The sequence below is a fragment of the Phyllostomus discolor genome, chromosome 4 (genome assembly GCF_004126475.2).
Source record: "Phyllostomus discolor isolate MPI-MPIP mPhyDis1 chromosome 4, mPhyDis1.pri.v3, whole genome shotgun sequence".
Classification (NCBI taxonomy): Eukaryota; Metazoa; Chordata; class Mammalia; order Chiroptera; family Phyllostomidae; genus Phyllostomus; species Phyllostomus discolor.
The window spans coordinates 184,032,798-184,053,623 of record NC_040906.2 but is presented as its reverse complement, the minus strand read 5'-3'; the positions used below and the strand labels follow the sequence as shown (position 1 = coordinate 184,053,623).

Here is a 20,826-nt window from a genome sequence, read left to right as displayed (position 1 = left end):
TCACATATATTCCCAGAAGTGGAATTGCTGGGGCATAAGGCAGTTCTATTTTTAATGTTTCAAGGAACTTTCATACTGTTGCCCATAGTGACTGCACCATTCTGCATTCCTAGCACAATGAAAGTTCCCTTTTCTCCCTGTTCTCACAAGCACTTGTTTGTGGCAGATAAATTATTTCTTTATGACATATAAACTCTGAAAGCTAATTGAACAGGAAGCTAATTTTGCTTCCTAAGACAACTTGTTAAGCACTTTTTAAAAATAAGATTTAAGCTTAGCTACTGCAATAGGAATATTAAATCTATTATTGATGTGGTCTCATTCCCTAATTATGTTATTTTTATTATTGCAACAATCTTTAGGTTGTGATTGAAAATATGATGTAAATTATATTGTTTAATGTTCTAAGTTTTTATTCCTATGTGTGTGTGTATATATCTTTACCCACCATAAATTTCCTTTCTTGTTTTCCTATTTTGAGATAAAATAGATATGTCTAGATTTAGAATGGTACTTTTGAGTCTAAATTATATATGAAAAATATATGCTATACATTAGCAGAATGAGTGAAAATTTTAAAAATCACTCCACTTGCACCAAAAAATCCCTTCACTATTGACTCAATTTATACTTTAAATAATCCTACATTTTCTTAATTTCAAATCAAGTTAGTAGTTTTTGATCTATTAGTCTCTCTATTTGTAATATATTATGGATTTCTCACCAACTTAAGAGAAATATTGTTTCTTTAATATTACTGCTGTACCTAGATGGCATATTTTAAGTCTGTAAAATCAAAAATCAAACTGGTATATATTCATGTAAAAAAATGAAGAAATGAGAATTTAGACTATGAAAGATATTTTTCTCCCACATTACCTTTTTGAGAAGAGAAAGGTAATACAGGTAAGAATATGGGTGTGAATGAAAAGGGAGTTCTGCGAAAAGTAATCTCACAGGGTGATCTGATAATAAATTCCTCACTGGGCAGCTCTTGGTGGGTAGTCTCTCCCCAGGCATGTAACTTCTTTAGTGAAAGGTGTTTCACTCAAGACCTGTCCATTGTTCTTGTGCATCTATGTTAACTTATCTTTCAAATAAACAAAACCACCCTCAAGAGAGCACAGAACCTTGTTAACTATCCTAATCCAATCCCTGCCTTGCTTTCCTTCCACCCTCATGTAATCTTCTGTAAATCCCTTCTTAATTTCAAATGCTTGAGAGAAGCTGCCAACACTGTTATTCTCCAAAGCATGTGAAATTTTGCTTTTTGGCAATTGTCAGTTTTGGTTCCAGTGTCAGTTTGGACATTTCTTACGCAGACATGGGGAAGTAATTTTTTTCTATTCCCCAATTTTCTCATTTGCTTTAAGCATCAATAATATAAATATTTCAAGTCTGTGTCACTATTAAAGAAATATATTATAGAGAGTAGGAAAATAAAGTATGTTATAGAGTGAAAGGGGAAAGAGAAAAATATTTATCGCACAGATTATTTCTGCCTACTTTTTTCTTGCTTAATTTGTTGTCTTTTCTAGGCATATTTTTCTACCATTTTATTATTTATCATTACTTCCTTCTTAAGCCAATTTCATTTGACAAGCCATACTTTCCTAGCCAGATGATTGTGTAGACAGAGTAAATCCAGAGAAAAGTGAGGTATGCTCCTAACCCCTGAAAAAGTACATGATTACTTTTTGTGCTTGAGAATTTGATACAAAGACACTAGAGTTGAGATAAAATTTTGGTTATTTTACCCTAAGAAAGAAGTTGATGCTGTTGTCTGTCATGCAGTCAGAATGCTGTGGAACGTGCATGAGTTGCCAGTTTGTATTTGGTGATGTTTGTCCAATACAAGCTCACAGTAGGCCCAAGAACAGCAGCCCTGGGGATAGTGTACTACTACAGGAAATATTTTCCCAGAAATAACAGACTACTTTGTGTAATAGTGGTCCATTTTGGGGGGCTCTATAGCTCCAGACCCAGTCCACATCTGTGAGGCCTCGTAATGGATTTCCAAAGCCTATGGCATTCGGTCCCCCGTACCAGTGGCATTATTTGAGATTTTTCCCTTCCTCATGTCACCAGCAGGACTTCAGAGATATAGATCATGAGGTAAGAGATAAAAGGGAAAACAGTGCATGTGTTCAGAGAATCCACAAATTGAAAATAGCTAACTACCCACCCAATCAGCACAAACACACTGCATGTACAACTTCTACCAGTAGGGGGTGAGAGAGTCTAGCATTCTTACTCCAGATCAGATTATTAGAAGGTGTAAAAGCAAAAAGGACTGCTTAACACTCAGGATTTCTTCCCTAATGGTCATTCCTACTTCAAACTTGCAATGGTCTCAGGTTATAGTAAGTTTATTCTTCACTAAGCATATCTTTAGTCATTCACATTTCTCCTAGTGGTTTTTACTATAATTGCATATCTCCTATACTTAAAAAAAATCTAAACCTGGGTGGAATAGCTCAGTGTTTTGAGCATGGGCCTGCAAACCAAAGGGTCTCTGGTTCTTTTCCCAGTCAGGGCACATGCCTGGGTTTTGGACCAGGTCCCCAGTAGGGGGCACATGAGAGGTAACCACACATTGATGTTTCTCTCCTTCTCTTTCTCCGTCCCTTTCCCTCTCTCTAAAAATAAATTTTAAAATCTTTACAAATAAATAAATTAAAAATCTAGCCCCATCCCAAGCAATGGTAAACTCATGAATATAGTAGCTGGACTATATTGATATTGTAGATATAATTTGTGAATATGATTTAAATATTAAAACTACCACACGAGACTAGTTTGAGGTCTTTCCAGGTGCAGTGAACTCCATCTTAAAAAATTCATATTGCTTTAAGCTTTCTGGAGTTTGCCCTGCTCATTGTCTCATGGTCTGGGGTGTGGGAAGAACCGATAAAAAGCAGTTGCAATTATACTTAGAAGAGAAAGATGACTTTTCTGACCTGTACAAAAAGGTCTGTCAGACTCTGTGATCCACCATTCTGATATTAAGTCACACACACAAAAAAATGTGAAAGGTGGCCCTGCCCGAAGCTCACTAGCATGGCCGCTTTGAATGAAACCCCAGCCCATTCAGTGAAAACTAGGACTCAGTGCCACAGTTAACCCCAAACTAATTTCCTGTGGTGTCATCAACTCCAGAATGAAAACAAGTAAGATCAAAGCAACCAATATACATATGACAGAAGGTTTAAAAAATAAATTACAAGTGGTTTATACTCACAAATATAGAATATAAATTTCCTGAGACCCAGGTTGAGAACATTACATTTACTTAAATAGGTGTGTCAAGGAGACTGTGTACTTACACTGAGGTTCCTAATAATTTCTTCAGAATCAACTGTTTCAAAAGAAAAAATATAAATCACATTACAATTGATACTTGACAACTGCAAAAAGTGTGAGCAACTCAGGTGAATTTGACACATACGTTCATAATAATTATGATTTGGTAAAATTAAATAAAAGATTATTTCAAGCAAAGAAGTATTTTAGCATTTAAGGATGGAGTAGAATATATTTTAACCTAAAGATATTAGGCATTACCATAGCCTTTATAGTCTGGCTGAAATTTACACATGGGACTTTCTCATTTGCTTCTGTCTGTTCTTCCCAAGAAATCACAAGAGGGGGCCTAGTGCTCCCTACATCTTCAGAATAGGGGGCTAGGGTTATTTACTCTCAGTTTTACCTTTTTCTTTTTTCCTATATGGGTGTCTTCATACTTACAGCTGTAAAATTCGTCAGGTATATTACGAGCCCTGATTCGGGGGGCAGGCCCTTGAAACATGTAGAAGTTTACTTTGGGAAAGTAATCAGTCATATATTCCACCTGGTCACAGTAAGTCTGAGCCATTCCTGAAATTTAAAATATATATACATATGTATATTATATGTAATACATATTATATATACTATTCACTGTAAGTATATAGATGTTAACAATTGGTTATCTTTAATCCGGTCAAACAAAAGACTTTTTATGTGACAGATTTCAAACCAAGTTTACTGAGAACCTGTACAATTACCAGATTACTTTACTCTGAACAGCAGACCCTGAAATCCTGGCAGTAGAAGAGAAGGGTCATGTTTATAAGAGAACACTAGACAGAAACTATAAACAGGTCATTTGTTCGATGTGGATCAATTAAAGTAATTTCGAAGAAAATCCTCTGTAAGAAGTGAGTTAGATTTTATAATATCTGACTTGCACCCAAGGTAACACATTATATTTTAAAACAAAAAAATAACATGCATTTTTATGAAACAATACATGAAGAGATAAGGGCTGGAAGGTATTTACTTTCTATAAATTGTACCATTTAATTTACCTAAGAAGCGTGTGCTCTAAAAACAATGTGGTAGTTAAACCACTTTATTTGAAGATTCTTCAAACTACATCTAAATTTTAAGTATTAATATTTTATCTTCTATATTTATGTTTATATTTTATAATTTCTTTTAACAAAATATGCATTGAAATATTTTTTAAATTTTAAAACAATAGGCTGAATATTAGGGAATCTTTTTATAAACTTTTTAATAAGTCACTATGTTTCATATTACCTTGACATTCTAAAATATAAACAAAAGTCCTACAGATACGCTCCTTTCCTCTTCTTGCCCCATACCTGGGTCCTTCTCAGCCCTTGGAGCACACTGAATATCCTGCAGAGAGGATGGTGCTGACCATCCATTCAGAAAAAACCTTTTCTGCTTTATGTACTTTCTAATACACCATTGTTAGTGAAGTACTTGGTACTAAGTAAGCCCTTAAAAAAATTTGTTGAATGAGTACTTTAAAATTGTGTGAGGTGGCAGAGGGTGTGGCTGACTGGCTGCCTCCCACACACACCCTGACTGGGGACTGAACCTGTAGCCCAGGTATGTGTCCTGACCAGGAATCAAACCGACAACCTTTTGGTTTGCAGGATGACACCCAGCCAAGCCACATGGGTCAGGGCTGTTCCTTGTCATTTAACATGCAGGTGAACTGAAATGAAGAGTTAACCTCAAGCAGACAAATGTGAAGTGACAAAGACTTTATAGCACCCTATTCACATAACTTAAAAAAAACTGCAGGGCACGGTAAGATCGGCCAGTATATATAAACGAAGGAATCACCCACTGATAGGTAAAATGTAATACAATTTAGATAAAATTTAAACTAGAAATTTAAATTTTAGTCCTCTATTCATTCAAACTCATTCTTTGCTTATTCAGCAGCTTCCAGGTCTAGAAGTATGGACTTTGAAGATACCACTGTTCTTTTTGTAAGAGATAATCAATGATAAAACACAACTTTCTGAAGCATACCATGGTCAGCCAAAAGGATTATATTGACACAGTTGTCTAAGTTCCGCTGCTTTAGCCCTTCCATCAACATTCCAAAAGCGTTATCAACCGACTGTAAGGCTTGAATTACCTATGGAAAACAAATTGAAGTTAAGATTGTCTTCATGAATTAGGGTTTAATTAACCAAATTATTGTTTAATGAAGTGAAAATTAAACATATCTTCTTTTCTGAAATTGCTGGTACTTTAGTAGGACATCAGAGATGTTTACCAAATACCAATTCTCTAAATTTCTGTAGACAAAACATTTAATTTTAAGTAACAGTATTTTGCCATGTATAATGCACACCCATGCAATGCACACCCACATTTTTGGCCTAATCCTTTAGGAAAAATATCTTTCATTTTAATTTTTTTAATTCAATTTTTATTTATTCACAGATACTTGTTTTTTGTATTACAAAGGAACTTTAGCATTTATTTTTGAACATATTATGGTACAAGAAATTTTAGGTAACAAATAGTTATAAAACATGAGAACAGATACAAGGTATTTCAGGTACTACCCATGTATAATGAATGCATAGCCTTATTTTTCCCTCAAAAATTTGGGCAGAACAATGTGCATTATACATGGCAAAATGTGGTATCTTCCTAAGAAGAAAGATAAAGTACTGTCCAGTAAATATCTGAGAAGAATGTTCAGCCTCAGCAAACATTACTCAGTTGCAGAGTTTTCATGGTAGTGCCCAGTGTTGGGGAGGGGACTCCACAGAAATTCCTATGGGAACTAAAATGCTCACGCTCCTTCCGCAGGGTTGTGTAACAAGACCATGAGTTAATCAGAGAGTTAAAAGGAACACATCCAATAACTTAATAATTCCTCTTCTGGGCACTTGTCCTAAATAAACACTTCGAGTACAATTTACATACAAAGACGTTCATCATAATATTTATTTAGAATTTAAATACAAAAACGTAAGTTTTGCCGCATCTTTGAGAAGGCTTACTTGACAGCCGTTAAAAAACACTTTTAAAAGAACAATGACGTAAGAAAAGGCTTGCAACACAATGTTAAACATAAAAAAGTAAAACCAAACTGTATATACACTAATATATATTGCATAATCCCAACTTCATTTTTAAACATTTAGCATTTCTTAGTAAGCACACATGATCAGAAAATGAGAAGGAAATATATCAAAGTATACGTTATTAACAGTGGTTGTCTTGGATAGTGAACTGGAGTTTATCTTTATTTCATTGTCAATATCCTTTTGTGGTTTTAAATTTTTCTACATTTTATCAATATAGCACATTAAACTCACTTAAGTTTTAAATGAATAAATTTTAACTGGCATCCCTTTTTAATTTTTTTTCAGTGGATAAGAAAGTATATCAGCCCTCATGGAGAGGGGGAAATGTTTAATCTTTCTTAGTACTATTATAACAATGATTGCCCCTTTTTTCTTTTTTGAGAAAGAATTCTACTAGCCAATTTCTGTTAAGAGCCCTAGTGCTTTATCTCATGAAATCCTCACAGCAAACACTCATGGGCGGTGCTCTCAGAACTTCCAGTGGTGGAGGCCAGGACAGTGGAAGTTTAAACAAGTTCAGTAATATGTTCGTGGCTCCACCACTAATAAAAGACAGTGCAGCACTTGAACTGAAACCATCCTTATCTACTGCTAAATCCATCAACTTCCAAGATGTTTTCCTGACCCTCATTCTTAGGGTTCACCATACACTCTGGTTCGCCAGTGAGAGTCAGTTTCCATCAGTTGTCATAGCATAATTATGTCCCCTTTCACAGAGTCACCCTGCTCACTTCCTTGTACACCAAGGGCCCTCCACCTGTGTCCTCTCACAGCACTCGGGTATTCTGTTACTGTCGGACTCCCCACAGTTTTGAAATCATCTGGGCACGTGACTGCCTCTCCAGGACACCGTGTGCTCCTGCAGGGGAGGGACTGAGGAACCGAACTCATCACAGGCTCCCTAAGCACAGAGTCTTCACAGAGAATACACACATCACAGACGGCACACCTTACCGAACATGAACTCTCCAGCCAACCCAGCTCTAGCCCAGTGGGGCTAGCTGCTGTTATTATTCTCACCATTGTCATGGTGTCTACTTGTCTACCCACCTGTCCTTGCATCTGTCTGTCCCTTCGTTCATTCTGTGTGATCCTTTGATGTGCTCAGCCTCCACCCTTGATGCAGCTGCTTGTGAACTTTTTACTTTTTGTTAATCAGAGGAGAACTTTCTAACCAGCCCCAGCCCTCGTCTGACTCAACTAGTTGAGAACCTCCTCGAAGTTCTCTCCAGGCACCCTGATCTTTTCCTTGGTATCACTTTCCATAAATACACTTAAAATTTATTTGGGTGCTAAATTAGAGCATTGGTTAAAAGAAAAAGATATGGTGCCTAATACTGAATCAACTATAGTGATCAGACAAGTGTATAGCAAACTCTGTCAAGGGATTAATCATAACAAATATGGATAACAATTGAAACAGGAAAGGGGAAATTGTGAATATGCATCAGGGTGTCCAACCCACAGCCCACGGGCCACATGCGGCCCAGGATGGCTATGAATGCAACTCAACACAAAACTGCAAATTTACTTAAAACCGTTTTTTTGTTCATCAGTTTTTGTTAGTGTTTGTGTATTTAATGTGTGGCCCAGAAATGCCAAAACACTGGACACTCATACGAGTAAGCCATTCCCTGTCAGAATAACCTGATTAAGTTTTAAATGCTGTGCTACAGTTTAGAGCGGTATTGGACAAAGACGGAAGGGTTAAGGTGGAAAGAATGAGCCAGGCTTTATTTAGAAATCATTTTGGTTTGATGGAAAGGAAAAGAAAAGGCATTTCTGATGAATAACCAGTCATGCTGCCAGAATAAATATGCTTGCGTTCCAGTTGAGGACAATTGAGGATAATTGTTACGTGAGTTCCCATGGGGTGGGGAAATGCCATACTCACGAGGGCCTTTGCAACTTTACATCAGTGGGTTTTAGAAGGGAGATTTTTTTTTTTAAGTAACATTGAAGAACTGTATTTTCTGTAGTAAAACCATTACAGAATGGTTTAGATAATGAGGAAACTAATGTTAAAAACTCTCCAATTATAATGGGAGTTCAGGAGGGTAATAACTCTGCCTGAGGCAATATATGAAGTCCAATTACAAGGAGCTTATAAACGAAGCTGGGCAAGAACACACAGCTGGGTTCCCCACGATGGACTTGCCGGTGACTTAACAAGAAATGGGCTACATTGACACACTGGATCGGCACATGCAGTATCTAGCCTTGATGTTTTTATGACATGAAATAACAGTAATACCATTTTATTTTATGGGTTAAGGCTGGATGATTTGATATTTATATATTTTAAAAAAAACTTACTTGGGCACTAACTGGTCCAAATTTATGTCCTGAAGAGTCAGGCTGTTCCACATATAGTGTGTAAAAACTGGGTCTGGGGGTAAAATTGAAACAGAGAAAGACATTGTTGATTTGGAAGAAACCTGTAAGTTGGATTTGGGAAGTTTGTAAATCTAGAACCTTGTGGCAGTTTCTTCTCTTTTTCCCTGGCCTCCTCCTATTTAACCAGACCCAGAGATTCCTCTTGGCCCCAGCAGAGATAGTCCCCATTTAAATGGCAGTAAAATAAGTGTTCTTATTTAACTGGCTCAGTAACAAAATTTGTTTTGTTCTTGCCATTCAGACCTCCCTTGGTGTGCCTTAGCCCTTTATATTTCCAGGATTCTTACTTTTGGCTGGCTCTGTTCTACCACTCTCATTTTGCCTTTAAGTGTCTGGTTTCTGACACTCTTGTTGACCTGCCACTCTCTTCCAGGATGCTCCGACTCCAGCCTGCTGCTATGACCTTGCTCTGGCGCCTCGGGCTCCTCGAGTCCATCCTCACCCCTGAGTCTCAGATCTACTCTCAGCTCCGCTCCCTGCCCACATCTGGTTCTGTGACATTGGCCTCTGCTCTGTCTCCACGGCCCCGTCGTGGCAACCACACGCTCAAGAGCAAAAACTCCACTGCACTCAAGAATAATTTGTAAAAAGTACAGACTAAGAGGAAATGTCAAGTTTCTTTGTCCAAAATGATCATTTCAAGTAAAGAAATAATTTCCTTTTATGCCTACGAATAGGCCACTGTGCCTGCACTTCTCTGACGTTACCTTTCAGCTTTGGGCAGGTCCAGCCATCCCAACAAGGTGGAGATCCTCTGTTCATACGGTACGCTGCTGCAAAGCAGAATAGATCACGTTTTTAGTTAATCAAATCGAAAATAATTCCATTAGATTCTTACTCAGAAAGGCAGGTGGGTATTTTCAGATATCCTTTCTGTGTTTAAATATTGCCAAAATACTGAAAAGAGTTCAGTAGTACTTAAAGGGATTCCTGATTTTAACACTTGAGTAGAGATACACTTGCCTCACTATAAATTAAATATAGTTTCCTTTCCTTCTCATCTGTCTCCTTCAATTTTCCCCAACTAAAATAAAAAACCAATAATTATTATCTATTCACATAATTTCTTTATTTTATTTATTTTATTCATTTGTGCACTTATATATGAAGCTTCTAGTGCCAAACACTATTTGTTCATTTTGAACAGAATTTATCAGTGAGCAAACAAGAATACTGTTCTACCTAGGGACTATATTCTCTTGAAAGACAAATAATAAATAATAAACCTAATATATGAATTACATAATATACTAAAAATAAAATGTTATTCAAAAGAGAGAGAGATGAGCAGAGAAAGAGACCCTGAGAAAGTGGGGTGGGGTGGTTTGGAATTTAAAATCTTAGTGTGAACAGGCTAAGACAAAATTGAGAAGGTAATTTTAGAGCAATGGCCCAAAGGAGGCGAGGGAATGGGCTACACCAATGCAAGGAGTGAGATTGTCTCGGACAGAGGGAACGGCCAGCTCAGAAGCCCAGCAGCAGAAGCAAGCCTGGTGAATCAGGCCCCCTGCAATGGTCGGCGTGCGGAGTGAGTGCCCAGGGAAGCAGTGAGAGAGGAGGCCTGGGAGGCAAGATGGGGGACAAAGGGGGTCATACCACACAGGGCCTTGCAGGATTTTACTCTGAGTGAAACAGGGGTCATTGAAGGTTTGGATGCAAAGGACTGTTATAATTGGACCTGATTAGATTTTTTTTTTTAAGGAATCATTCAAGGTGGTAGACTGAGAATAGGTTCTAGGGGACAAATACAAAAGCAGGGAGACGTATGAAGAGGTGACCAAAGTCATTCAGGCGAAAGGTGATGATAGCTCAAACCAGGTGTTAATGCTGGAGGTAATAAAAAGTTCTCAGCACATACTTGGAATTAGAGCTACAAGCACATACTGAAAGACGGAGGAGGGGTGCAAGAGGAGAGATCAATAACAACTTCAAGAGTTTGGGCCCCGAAACTGAAAGAATAGAATTACCATCAAGATTAAAGCAAAAAAGAAAAAAGTCCTAATCATTCTTGTTGCGATGGGGTCAGATCTGTAAGTGCTTCACTACCTGCTGTAAGGCACATGTTTGGTAGGAAAGGAGCCATTTATAGCCACGTCTGATCCTGGCCAGAAGTAGGTGCCAGCTTTTAAGCCTTGATACATGGCGGTCAGCCAGATCTGTAAGAAGAGGAAATTGAAGTAGAAGCCAAGGGAATAATCAGTTTGGGTAGAAATGGTGCCACTTATTAGAAAGTAAATAATATTAACAGTTTCACAATTTATTTAAATATTAAAATGTATTTAAATTTTTTTAAAATGTGTCTTTATAGCAGTTAAACATATAATTTTTCAGGGATCCACCTGAAAAATTAAAATTGTAGTAAGGTGGTAAGAAAGAAGATCACTTTTTTTTCAACTTGGTAAATAATAGCTTCTCTTACCCTTTTAAAAAATTACAAAACAGAATAAGGAAAAAAAATAACAATCTTTCCAAGTAACTTCCAGATTGCTATGTTTATAATACAACATCCAACATTCAACAGGTCATTTACTTGAACAATCATAAATATTTAAAAGATCATAAATAGTGGTTAAATGCCTTCCTACCCCCAGTGCTTAGAATTAGAAAGATAATGAAAAACTCAGGACGGAGAGGAAAGAGGGACCCACTGCCATGCTGGGAAATGCCCTTACTTAGGTGCCATAAGTGGAACGCTTACATACCGGCTGCCCTTGCCACCACGCTGGGTTATTTTTCTCCGCTGAAGAGAGTGAAAAATTCTTGTTGAGGTTTACATCATACATACTATTGTCAATGATGCCATGTGATTCTGGATATAAGCCCTAAAATAATAATTAAAAAAAAGGATTTAAGGTAAAAAAATATATTACTAAAACATTAAATTGAAATAGCATAGATCTACAACATATCTCAGAAGAATGTCATACACATTTCAGTATAAAACCCCTGAATCTGAACCCAAATACGTGTGTGTGTATGTGTATCGAGTTCCACCATTGCACACAGCAGCTAATGAATATTACGTAGATGGCTTGTGCTGATGGTGTTAAAATAACCCTTGTGTGATTAATAACTATTTGTTAACTGAGGTTTCCTATATTATAATAAGGATTGGGCACTAGTTATGTTAGCAATAATATCAAGAAATTTACTACATAGAAACATTTAAGTATCAAATTTCCTGGCGAAATGGGTTCAAGTGTGCTAGTAGCACAGCAAGAGAGAGCCTGCCAGGTCTCTATCCATCTTCCCTTCTATACAGACATGTACATGTATTACATCTTACGTGTGCATACTTATGTTTTTATGTACACACACAGTCAGTTCTTGTTATCATAGTAGTTAAGTTCTATAAAGTTGTTGCCACCACCACACAGCTCTACCATCGCTCTCAGGGAGACACAGGGTTCGGTGCCTGTGAGACTCTGGTCTACTCTTCGATACATAATCTTATTTTATGTGTATTTCTGTTTAAAGGTACATTATTTAATATATATTATTGGTTCATGATAACTCATGCCTGAAAGAAGCTCATGTAACACATATGGTTTCCCTGTAAGATGAATCGCAGCCTTCTTATCTTAGGAACCCTGGACAGTATTCCAGCACTACACCTGAAGGACATTTAAACAGCAAAATCACCAACAAACAGCACAAACATGCAGAAAACACAGCGCTTAATAAACAGCAGACTATGAAAACCTCATTTACAGTATGAGAGCTCAAACCAGAAGGCAGAGTGTCCCCTTGTTAGACCTCAGCTGGGAACATGTGAGCCGGGCAACTCCAGTGTTTTCTGCTCTGTGAATGTTCTCAAGTGACTGTGACTGTATCACAAGTATTGACTTTGGGGCTGCAAACTAATTTTAGCAAGTAGGTGAATCTACAAATATAGGTTCTGCAAATACATATATGTATAAATGTGTATATATATTTATACACACACACATATACATATACAACTAGTTAAGGGCTAAAATTTAAATGAGTTATAGTTACTGTTCTACGGCAATAGAAGACTAAATGCAAAGTAATAAAGGCACAGTGAGGCCTTTGGCAATAAAGGCTGAGGCCGAGGCCTCCTTAAGAAGTGTTCTAAACCACCCTGGCAGGCGTAGCTCAGTGGATTGAGCATGGCCTGGGCACCAAAGTGTCACAGGTTCGATTCCCAGCCAGGGTACACGCCTGGGTTGCAGGCCATAACCCCCAGCAACCGCACATTGATGTTTCTCTCTCTCTCTCTCTCTCCCTTCTCTCCCTAAAAATAAATAAATAAAATCTAAAAAAAAAAGAAGTGTTCTAAACCTACGAAGGTCACATGACTTAATTTTCCTTTGAGTTTATTTTGTTCATTTCACTTATGACTTTTCATACATTAAGGAGAATTTATTTGCTTTACGTGCTTAATCTAAAGAGAAATAGCCAGCATCAGTTCATTTACGAAGCAAAGACCTCATAATGGCCTATGACAATGGTGAATTAACCTAGTAATGCCTGAACATCATTCATTGCTGTCACCTCCCAGCACTGGATGGGCCTCACACTGACACCCCCTAGCCTGAATTAAGCCACCACTACCATCACATGTGCTGGTAAAATGTGTGCCACAGGGCTCCGCCAGTCCCTGCCTTAAGCATGTCTGGGGGCGTGCCAGTTGCCTGTCTGTGGCCTGTCACTCTTTCCCCGAGCCAAGTACCTACCGTGACAATGGTGTAATGATTTGGGAAGGTCTTGGTTGGATACATAGGTCTCAGGTATTTTGAATGAATTCCACATGTTTCTGCAACAAAAAATAGTGAGGAATTAAAGTTTTTACTGCCTCCAAAGTTTTTTGGGTAACTAAAAATCTGAACATAAAACTTTCCCAGAGAAATAGAAAACTAACTAAAGAGTGGATTGAAGATGAAAAGAGGTTAAAATTCTGACACCTAGAATTCCTTGACTCTAAGGAATGCCAGTTTTTAGGAGAAGAATGAGCTAAGATAAGGGTCCGCAAAGTAATTTTTCCAGAGAGAGCCAGATAATAAATATGTTAGTCTCTGCGAGTCCCTGAAATCTCTGTTGCAACAGCTCACACTCTGCCTCAGGAACCCAAAGCAGCCCTGTACAACACATGAACAGACGAGTGCAGCTGTGTTCCAGTAAAGCTTTACTTACGGTTTTTCAAATTTAAACTGAACACAGTTGTTATGTGTCAAAAAGTATTCTCTTCTTTTTTCCTATTTAGGAATGTAAAACAATTCTTAGCACTTAGCAAGTCATACAAAAAGGAGCAGGGTAGGCTGGATTTGGCCCATGGGCCACAGCTTGCTAACCCCTGAGCGTTTAACATACCCCAAAGCAGCCACAGTCAGCATTGTGTGCTTTTGTTGCTCCCCGTTTTCTAACCCAGGCCATTACATTAGAATTTTTATATAATCTTTGTATCTCAGGTAATAGTTCTTGTACATAAAGTATCCACTGTAACAGAAGTCACCACAACTACGAGGTAACTAAAAAGAAACTGGACTGGTACAATGCATAAGCCCGTGTCATGTAGGAATGTTCGCAAAATGAGCTAACTTTGCTGTTTATTATTTTCAGCCGAGTTTCCATTTGATGGGTGAAGTTTCCTGTAATCCGTTTTCCACAAAGCATGGCGTTAATTTGGTTTTCAATTGTTGTGCTGTTTTCTGTCTGTGCAATAACCTTGTTTAAGGAAGTCAGACCCATCAGAACATTGCTATTTCCTCTGCAGCAGTGGAGTACAAGAAGTTTTTCATACTATTCCTGTCGACACGAACTCTAAACAAAAGCTTCACCATTACCAATTCTATTTAGGTTAAAACAAAAAGTGAAAATGTTGTCCAGAAAGTAACAAACTTTAAGTCTGAAATAACGAATGTTTTCTCAAGTACGTTTGGAGTTATTCTCCCTCCCAGCCTCGAGTTCAGTGTTTTCATTATGATCCAGGAGCTTCTTCCTTCAGAACCTTCTTGGGATCTCTATCAAGTCTATTATATAGGACTGGTGGGGATGAGGGGCTGCGTGGAAAGTGAGGAAAAGGGAGCTCAAACAAATCTGCACTTTCAACAAGCACCCCAAGTTGTTCTGAGGCATGTAAGTCTGAGGCCTGGTCCAGGAACTGATACATAAAGTCTCACTAAAGATTAAAATACGTTTTTGTTTTTGTTTTCTTAGTTAATACTGCCAATAAACAAATCTTGCCCCCAGTCAAGGCACATTTAATATTGTTAAGAAATCACGTGATAAGGAAGTGTAATTAAAAAATCCATTTATATAAGTAAAAGAAGTGGGAAAAATCAAACAATAAACCGAGAGACAAAGTCAGTTTCTGTTTTTATTTCCTTGAGACATGAGTGACACAGTCAATTCCTAAATGCCTAAAGGAACAGAGTATTAAACAAAATGCAAACTAAGCTACTAGTAATGTGAAAAGCCGACACCTCCCTAACCACATGTCTCACACAAGACAGCCCTGCTAACTCTGCAGGCTCAGACTACCATTTTGGACCACCTGCCTTTGAACTGGAGCTGTTAGAGCACAACTCACAGAAAACAGGATCTACCACTGTTTCTTCCAGACGTTAGGGATCTAAATTATGACTGAACAGAATAATTCTGGAAGGACACAATACATGAATGAGAGTAGTTGCCTCTCCAGAGAAAATCTAGGAAGATATGAAAAAGACAAATTTCTTGGTTGGTTGGTTGGTTGTTTTTTACTATACACCTTTTAATGCATTTTTAAAAATTTATCAACCCTGGCTGGTGTAGCTCAGTGGAGAGAGCATGGGCCTGAGAACCAAAGGGTTACCAGTTCTATTCCCAGTCAGGGCACGTGCCTGGGTTGTAGGCCAGGTCCCCAGTAGGGGGCACACAAGAGGCCATACATTGCTGTTTCTCTACCTCTCTTTCTCCTTCCCTTCTCCTCTCTCTCAAAATAAATAAATAAAATATATTTTTTAAAAAATAGGCTAAGACATGAATAGATATTTTTGCAAAGGCATCCAAATGGCCTAAGGTAAAAAAAAAGATGGTCGATGATCAATGTCACTGAACATCAGGGAAACACAAATCGGTACCACAGAGAGATACTACCTCATGCCTATTAAGATATCTATTATTTTTTTGAAAGAGTGTTTTTGGATAAATGTAGAGAATTTTGATGAGGATGTGGAGAAATTGAAAACTTTGCGTACTGTTGGTAAGAATGCAAAATAGTGCAGTTTCTGTGGGAAAAGTATGAAATTTCCCCTAATAATTAAAAATGCAGCTACCATATGATCCAGCAATCCCAGTTCTGGGTATTTATTAAAAAGAATTGAGATCAGAATCTCAAAAAAATATTAACACTCCCATGTTCAATGCAGCACTATTCGTAATAGCTAAGATGGAAACACCCTAAATGTTTATTAACTAAAATACGGATTACAAAACAAACAAAAAATGGATTTTTTAAGAAAGTGGTATATTATATACACCACTTATATAAAGTGGGATATATATAAAACATATATATTACTATATATATAACAGAATTTTATTATTTTAGAAAGAAGAAAATCCAACAATATGCAACCACATGTATGAAACTTGAGGACATTTGAGTGAAATAAACCTGTCACAGGAAAACACTGCATGATACCACTTATATGAGGTACCTAAAATAGTCAAACTCATAGAAGCAAAGAACAGAATGATGATTGTCAGGGGCTGGGTTGGTGGGGACAACAAATGGAGAGCTGCTAACCAGCAAGTATAAACTTTTGCTTACACGAAATGAATAAATTCCAAAGACCTGCTGTACAATGCTGTTCCTATATATAACAATACTGCATTAAACACTTGAAATCTGTTAAGAGGGTAGATCTCATATTAAATATTCTTTTTTTGTATTTATTGCCTTTTATATTTTACTGTCTTTTTAAATTTTTATTGCATTTTTCCATTACCATTTAATCCCCTTATGCTCCCTGCCCTCTGCAATCACCACACTGTTGTCCATGTCCATGAGTCCTTTTTCTTTTTTGCTTGATACCTCCACATCCTAACCTTCCCCTGACCCTTAGCTGTCATCCTGCTTTCTATCTATGAGTCTGTCTCTATTCTGCTTGTTATTTTAGTTTGTTCATTAGATTCCACATATAAGTGAAATCATATGGTATCTGTCATTCTCTGACTGCCTTATGTCACTTAGCATAATGTTTTCTATATCCATCCATGCTGTTGAAAAGGGTAAAATTTTCTCCTTTTATATGGCTGAGTAGTATTCCATTGTGTGAATGTCCCATAGTTGTTTTATTCATTCCTCTACTGATGGACACTTGGGTTGCTTGAAATGAAAGACAAGAAATAACAACTGACAGCAAAGAAATACAAAGGATAGTAAGAAAACATTATGAACAGCTATATGCAACACATTGGACAACCTGGATGAAACAGATAAATTCCTAGAAATGCATAATCTTCCAAAATTAAATCAGGAAGAATCAAATAATCTGAATAGACAGGTTACATCAAGTGAAATTGAAACAGTAATAAAAAAAAACTCCCAAAAAACAAAAGCCCAGGACTGTATAGATGGCTTCACAGGTGAATTTTACCAAACATTCCAGAGAGAACTAATGCCGCTCCTTCTCAAACTATTTCCAAAATTTCAAGAGGAGGGAAAGCTGCCAAGCTTATTTTATAAGGCCAGCATTATCCTAATTCCAAAACCAGATAAAGATACTACCAAAAAAGAAAAATACAAGTCAATATTGTAGATGACCATAAATGCTAAAATCCTTAACAAAATATTAGGAAACCAAATACAGCAATACATGAAAAAGATCATACACCATGATCAAGTGGGATTTATTCCAGGAATGCAATGTTGGTACAACATTCTCAAATCAGTAAGTGTGATTCACCACAAAAACAAAATGAAAGATAAAAACCACATGATCATATCAATAGATGCTAAAAGTCATTTAATAACATCCAGCATCCATTTATAAAAACACACAGCAAAGTGGGAATAGAAAGAATATACCTCAATGTTAAAAAGGCCATACATGACAAACCCACTACCAGCATCATACTTAATATGCAAAAACTAAAAGCATTCCCCTTAAGATCAGGAACAAGACAGGGATGCCTGCTTTCACCTTTCTTATTCAACAGGGTACTGGAAACCCTAGCCATGGCAATAAGAGAAGAAGAAGAAAAGGCATCCAAATTGGAAAGGAAGAATTAAAACTGTCTTTATTTGTATGATACTGTACATAGAGAACACCAAAGATTCCACCAAGAAACTATTAGAACTGATAAATGAATTCAGTGAAATAGCAGGATACAAAAGTAATATTCAAAAATCAGTTGCATTTTTATATGTCAATAGTGAACTAACAGAAAGAGAAATTAAGAAAACAATCCCATTCACAATTTCTCAAAAAGAATAAAATACCTCAAAATACCCCTAACCAAGGATATAAAAGACCTGTGCTTGGAAAATTATAAGACACTGGAGAAAGAAATTGAAGAAGATACAAATAAGTGGAAGTATGTACCTTATTCATGGATAGGAAGAATTAACATCATTAAAGCATCCATTCTACCAAAGCAATCTATAGATTCAGTGCAACTCCTATCAAGATTCCAATGTCATATTTCACAGAACTAGAACAAATATTGCAAAAAATTATATGGAACCACAGAAGGCCCTGCACAGCAACAGAGAAAGAAGAACAAAGTTGAGGAATCACGCTACCTGATATCAAACTATACTGTAAATGTTCTTACCACAATAAAAAATTTAAAATAAGAATAAGAGGAAGGCAGAAGGCAGACAGAAAAGGGCATCCATTGTGGAGAGTTTGTGTTCTACTATTTATGAATGTCAACGGTGTTAATCCTAATCTTCAAAACCCATGTTACCCGCCAGATCTACTTGTTACTAATAGTCTTCTCTATCCCTGGTTTCCTACCTACCTTTCCAGGAAGTCTGACTTCCAGTTCAAGCCAAATCACTTGACATTTCTGATTTTGGGCCTGGCCCTTTGTTTCCACTCACAGTGAGACAAGGCAATGGCCTCACCTCACTAGAGCTGAGTCCAGAGTGTCCCCTTTGTAATCTCATACCACAGCTCAGTGATCTGACTCACTGAGCTATGCTGTTATTTCATGCTCAGTTTCCACAACCGCTGTAGCCCCGCCTGATCCAGGCAGCTTAATGGGACACTAGAGGTGAGATTCTAGACTTCCTTAAAGTGATACCTGCTGTCACATACCTCACCTCAAGCCTACCATTCTGGGGAGGTCCTAATCTCGCTCTTAACTGGGCCTCCAAGAAACTAACAGTACATTTTTCCTTGGTATACCTAATGAGTGATGTATTCACACACGATGTTGCCCGGATGACTTAAAAAAATATTTTAGACCTTAGGGCAAAGCTCTCAATGGCCCAGCATTTCATTGGCTTTATTTCTATTGTCAGTGGCATGGGAAAATAAAATAATTCCACTGCAAAGGGGCTCAGTTCAGCCTGACTAGTTAAATTCCCTTTTGGACAAAGAATTTGATACCTAGATCACTAAGGGAAATTCAGATAAGAAATAGAAACTGAGAAAGAAGTATTAGTTAAGTTTCCAGGCCAAAGTAACTCAGTAATATGTGACCAGTCCTAAACTTTGAGCCAGTTCTACCAGAGCCCCAAACTCAATTATTTTGCTAAAGATCTGCCTCAGAGAGTGAGAACCTGAATAGACAAAGCACCTTGTGTTATAGGGTTAGAAGTTTATGGGTCTACAGTTATGAAATTTTGGAGCTGCAATTAGCAACAGAAATCATTAGATCTAATTCCTCATTTTACAAATGAGGAAACTGAGGCCTAGAAAGAGTAACTGATTTACTCAGGGTCAGAGCTTTTTTACATCCAATTTTTTAATTTGGAGAAACATAAAAATAGGAAACCAGTAAAACTATCATAAAACTTGAGGACTTTAAAAGCGAAAAAAAGGGGGACAGGAGGCTTATAGAAGGGAAAAGAAAGACAGTTACTGGAGAGCAGTGAAAAGCATGGCCTCTGGAGCCAGCACTCTAAAACTTCTTAGTTCCTGTGTCTTTCATACTAAATTTCTTTTTACTGCTAACTTTATAAATTATATGAAGGCCAAGTGCCCTAACAAGGAAGTAAACTATCACAATAAAGATCATAATAAAATAATTATAATGACAACTTAAAATCATCCAGTGAACACTATGTATATATTCTCACAGTCTTCCTATCAGGTAGGAAGTGACCGTTTTACAGATGAAGACACGAGGGCACCAATAGGTGAGACAAACATGCCCATGGTCTCACAACTCGTAAGTGGTAGAGCCAGGTTCCAGGTACTTTGACTCCAGAACTGGACATAGATACTGGACTGTTCACCTGCTGGAGTACTGGTATGTGCGGGCCCCGTCCAGTCTACTCAGGCCTCTTCGGGAGCCTGTCCCAGGTGGATCATATCCACCTTGCCAAGACCCAGAACCCAGGTCTGACAAATGCCACTGTTGAGACAATATATGTAAACAAGTTTCCTTAGAGTACAGGATATATTCAAATACAAAACAAGTCAAGAGAGAGAGAGAGAGACAAACATGCTACAGATAAGGAAGGAGGAGACAAGTATGAAAACAAATATCATCTAGTAAAGTCATCGGGATCTTGAAAGAGCATAGGCTAAGATGATATGCCAACACTAAAGGTCAGAAAAGAGAGGCGCACCATCTAGAGACTGACTAACTAGGGGTCATTATCATCTGCATGCCTCCGGTTGTAGAACACTTACTCATCTTATCAATGTTAGGCATCAGAGTACTCCATGTCTGTAAATATTCAGCTCTAAATCCATCCATGGAAAACAAAATAACTGGTGGAAGGTCAAATCTAAAAATGAAAACAAAATGTTAGTTCATTATTTTGATTGTAAAAAATTATATATATATATATATTGTGTGTGTGTGTGTATATATATATATATATATATAT

At 37.3% G+C, this 20,826-nt stretch overlaps 1 protein-coding gene across 3 annotated transcripts in view; it reads right to left on the bottom strand.

The window, feature by feature from the left end:
• The window catches only part of ENPP3 (ectonucleotide pyrophosphatase/phosphodiesterase 3), a 75,846-nt gene that overhangs the window by 34,214 nt on the left and 20,806 nt on the right, over positions 1–20,826 (bottom strand). For all 3 annotated transcript variants that reach the window (XM_036024732.1, XM_028509664.2, XM_036024733.1), the window contains exons 6-14: positions 20,627–20,724; positions 13,508–13,587; positions 11,510–11,629; positions 10,854–10,963; positions 9,515–9,580; positions 8,727–8,799; positions 5,335–5,443; positions 3,748–3,876; positions 3,327–3,358 (exon numbers count right to left, since the gene is read on the bottom strand). In XM_036024732.1, coding sequence (XP_035880625.1) covers positions 3,327–3,358; positions 3,748–3,876; positions 5,335–5,443; positions 8,727–8,799; positions 9,515–9,580; positions 10,854–10,963; positions 11,510–11,629; positions 13,508–13,587; positions 20,627–20,724 — 817 coding nt within the window. The remainder of the gene's footprint in view (positions 1–3,326; positions 3,359–3,747; positions 3,877–5,334; positions 5,444–8,726; positions 8,800–9,514; positions 9,581–10,853; positions 10,964–11,509; positions 11,630–13,507; positions 13,588–20,626; positions 20,725–20,826) is intronic.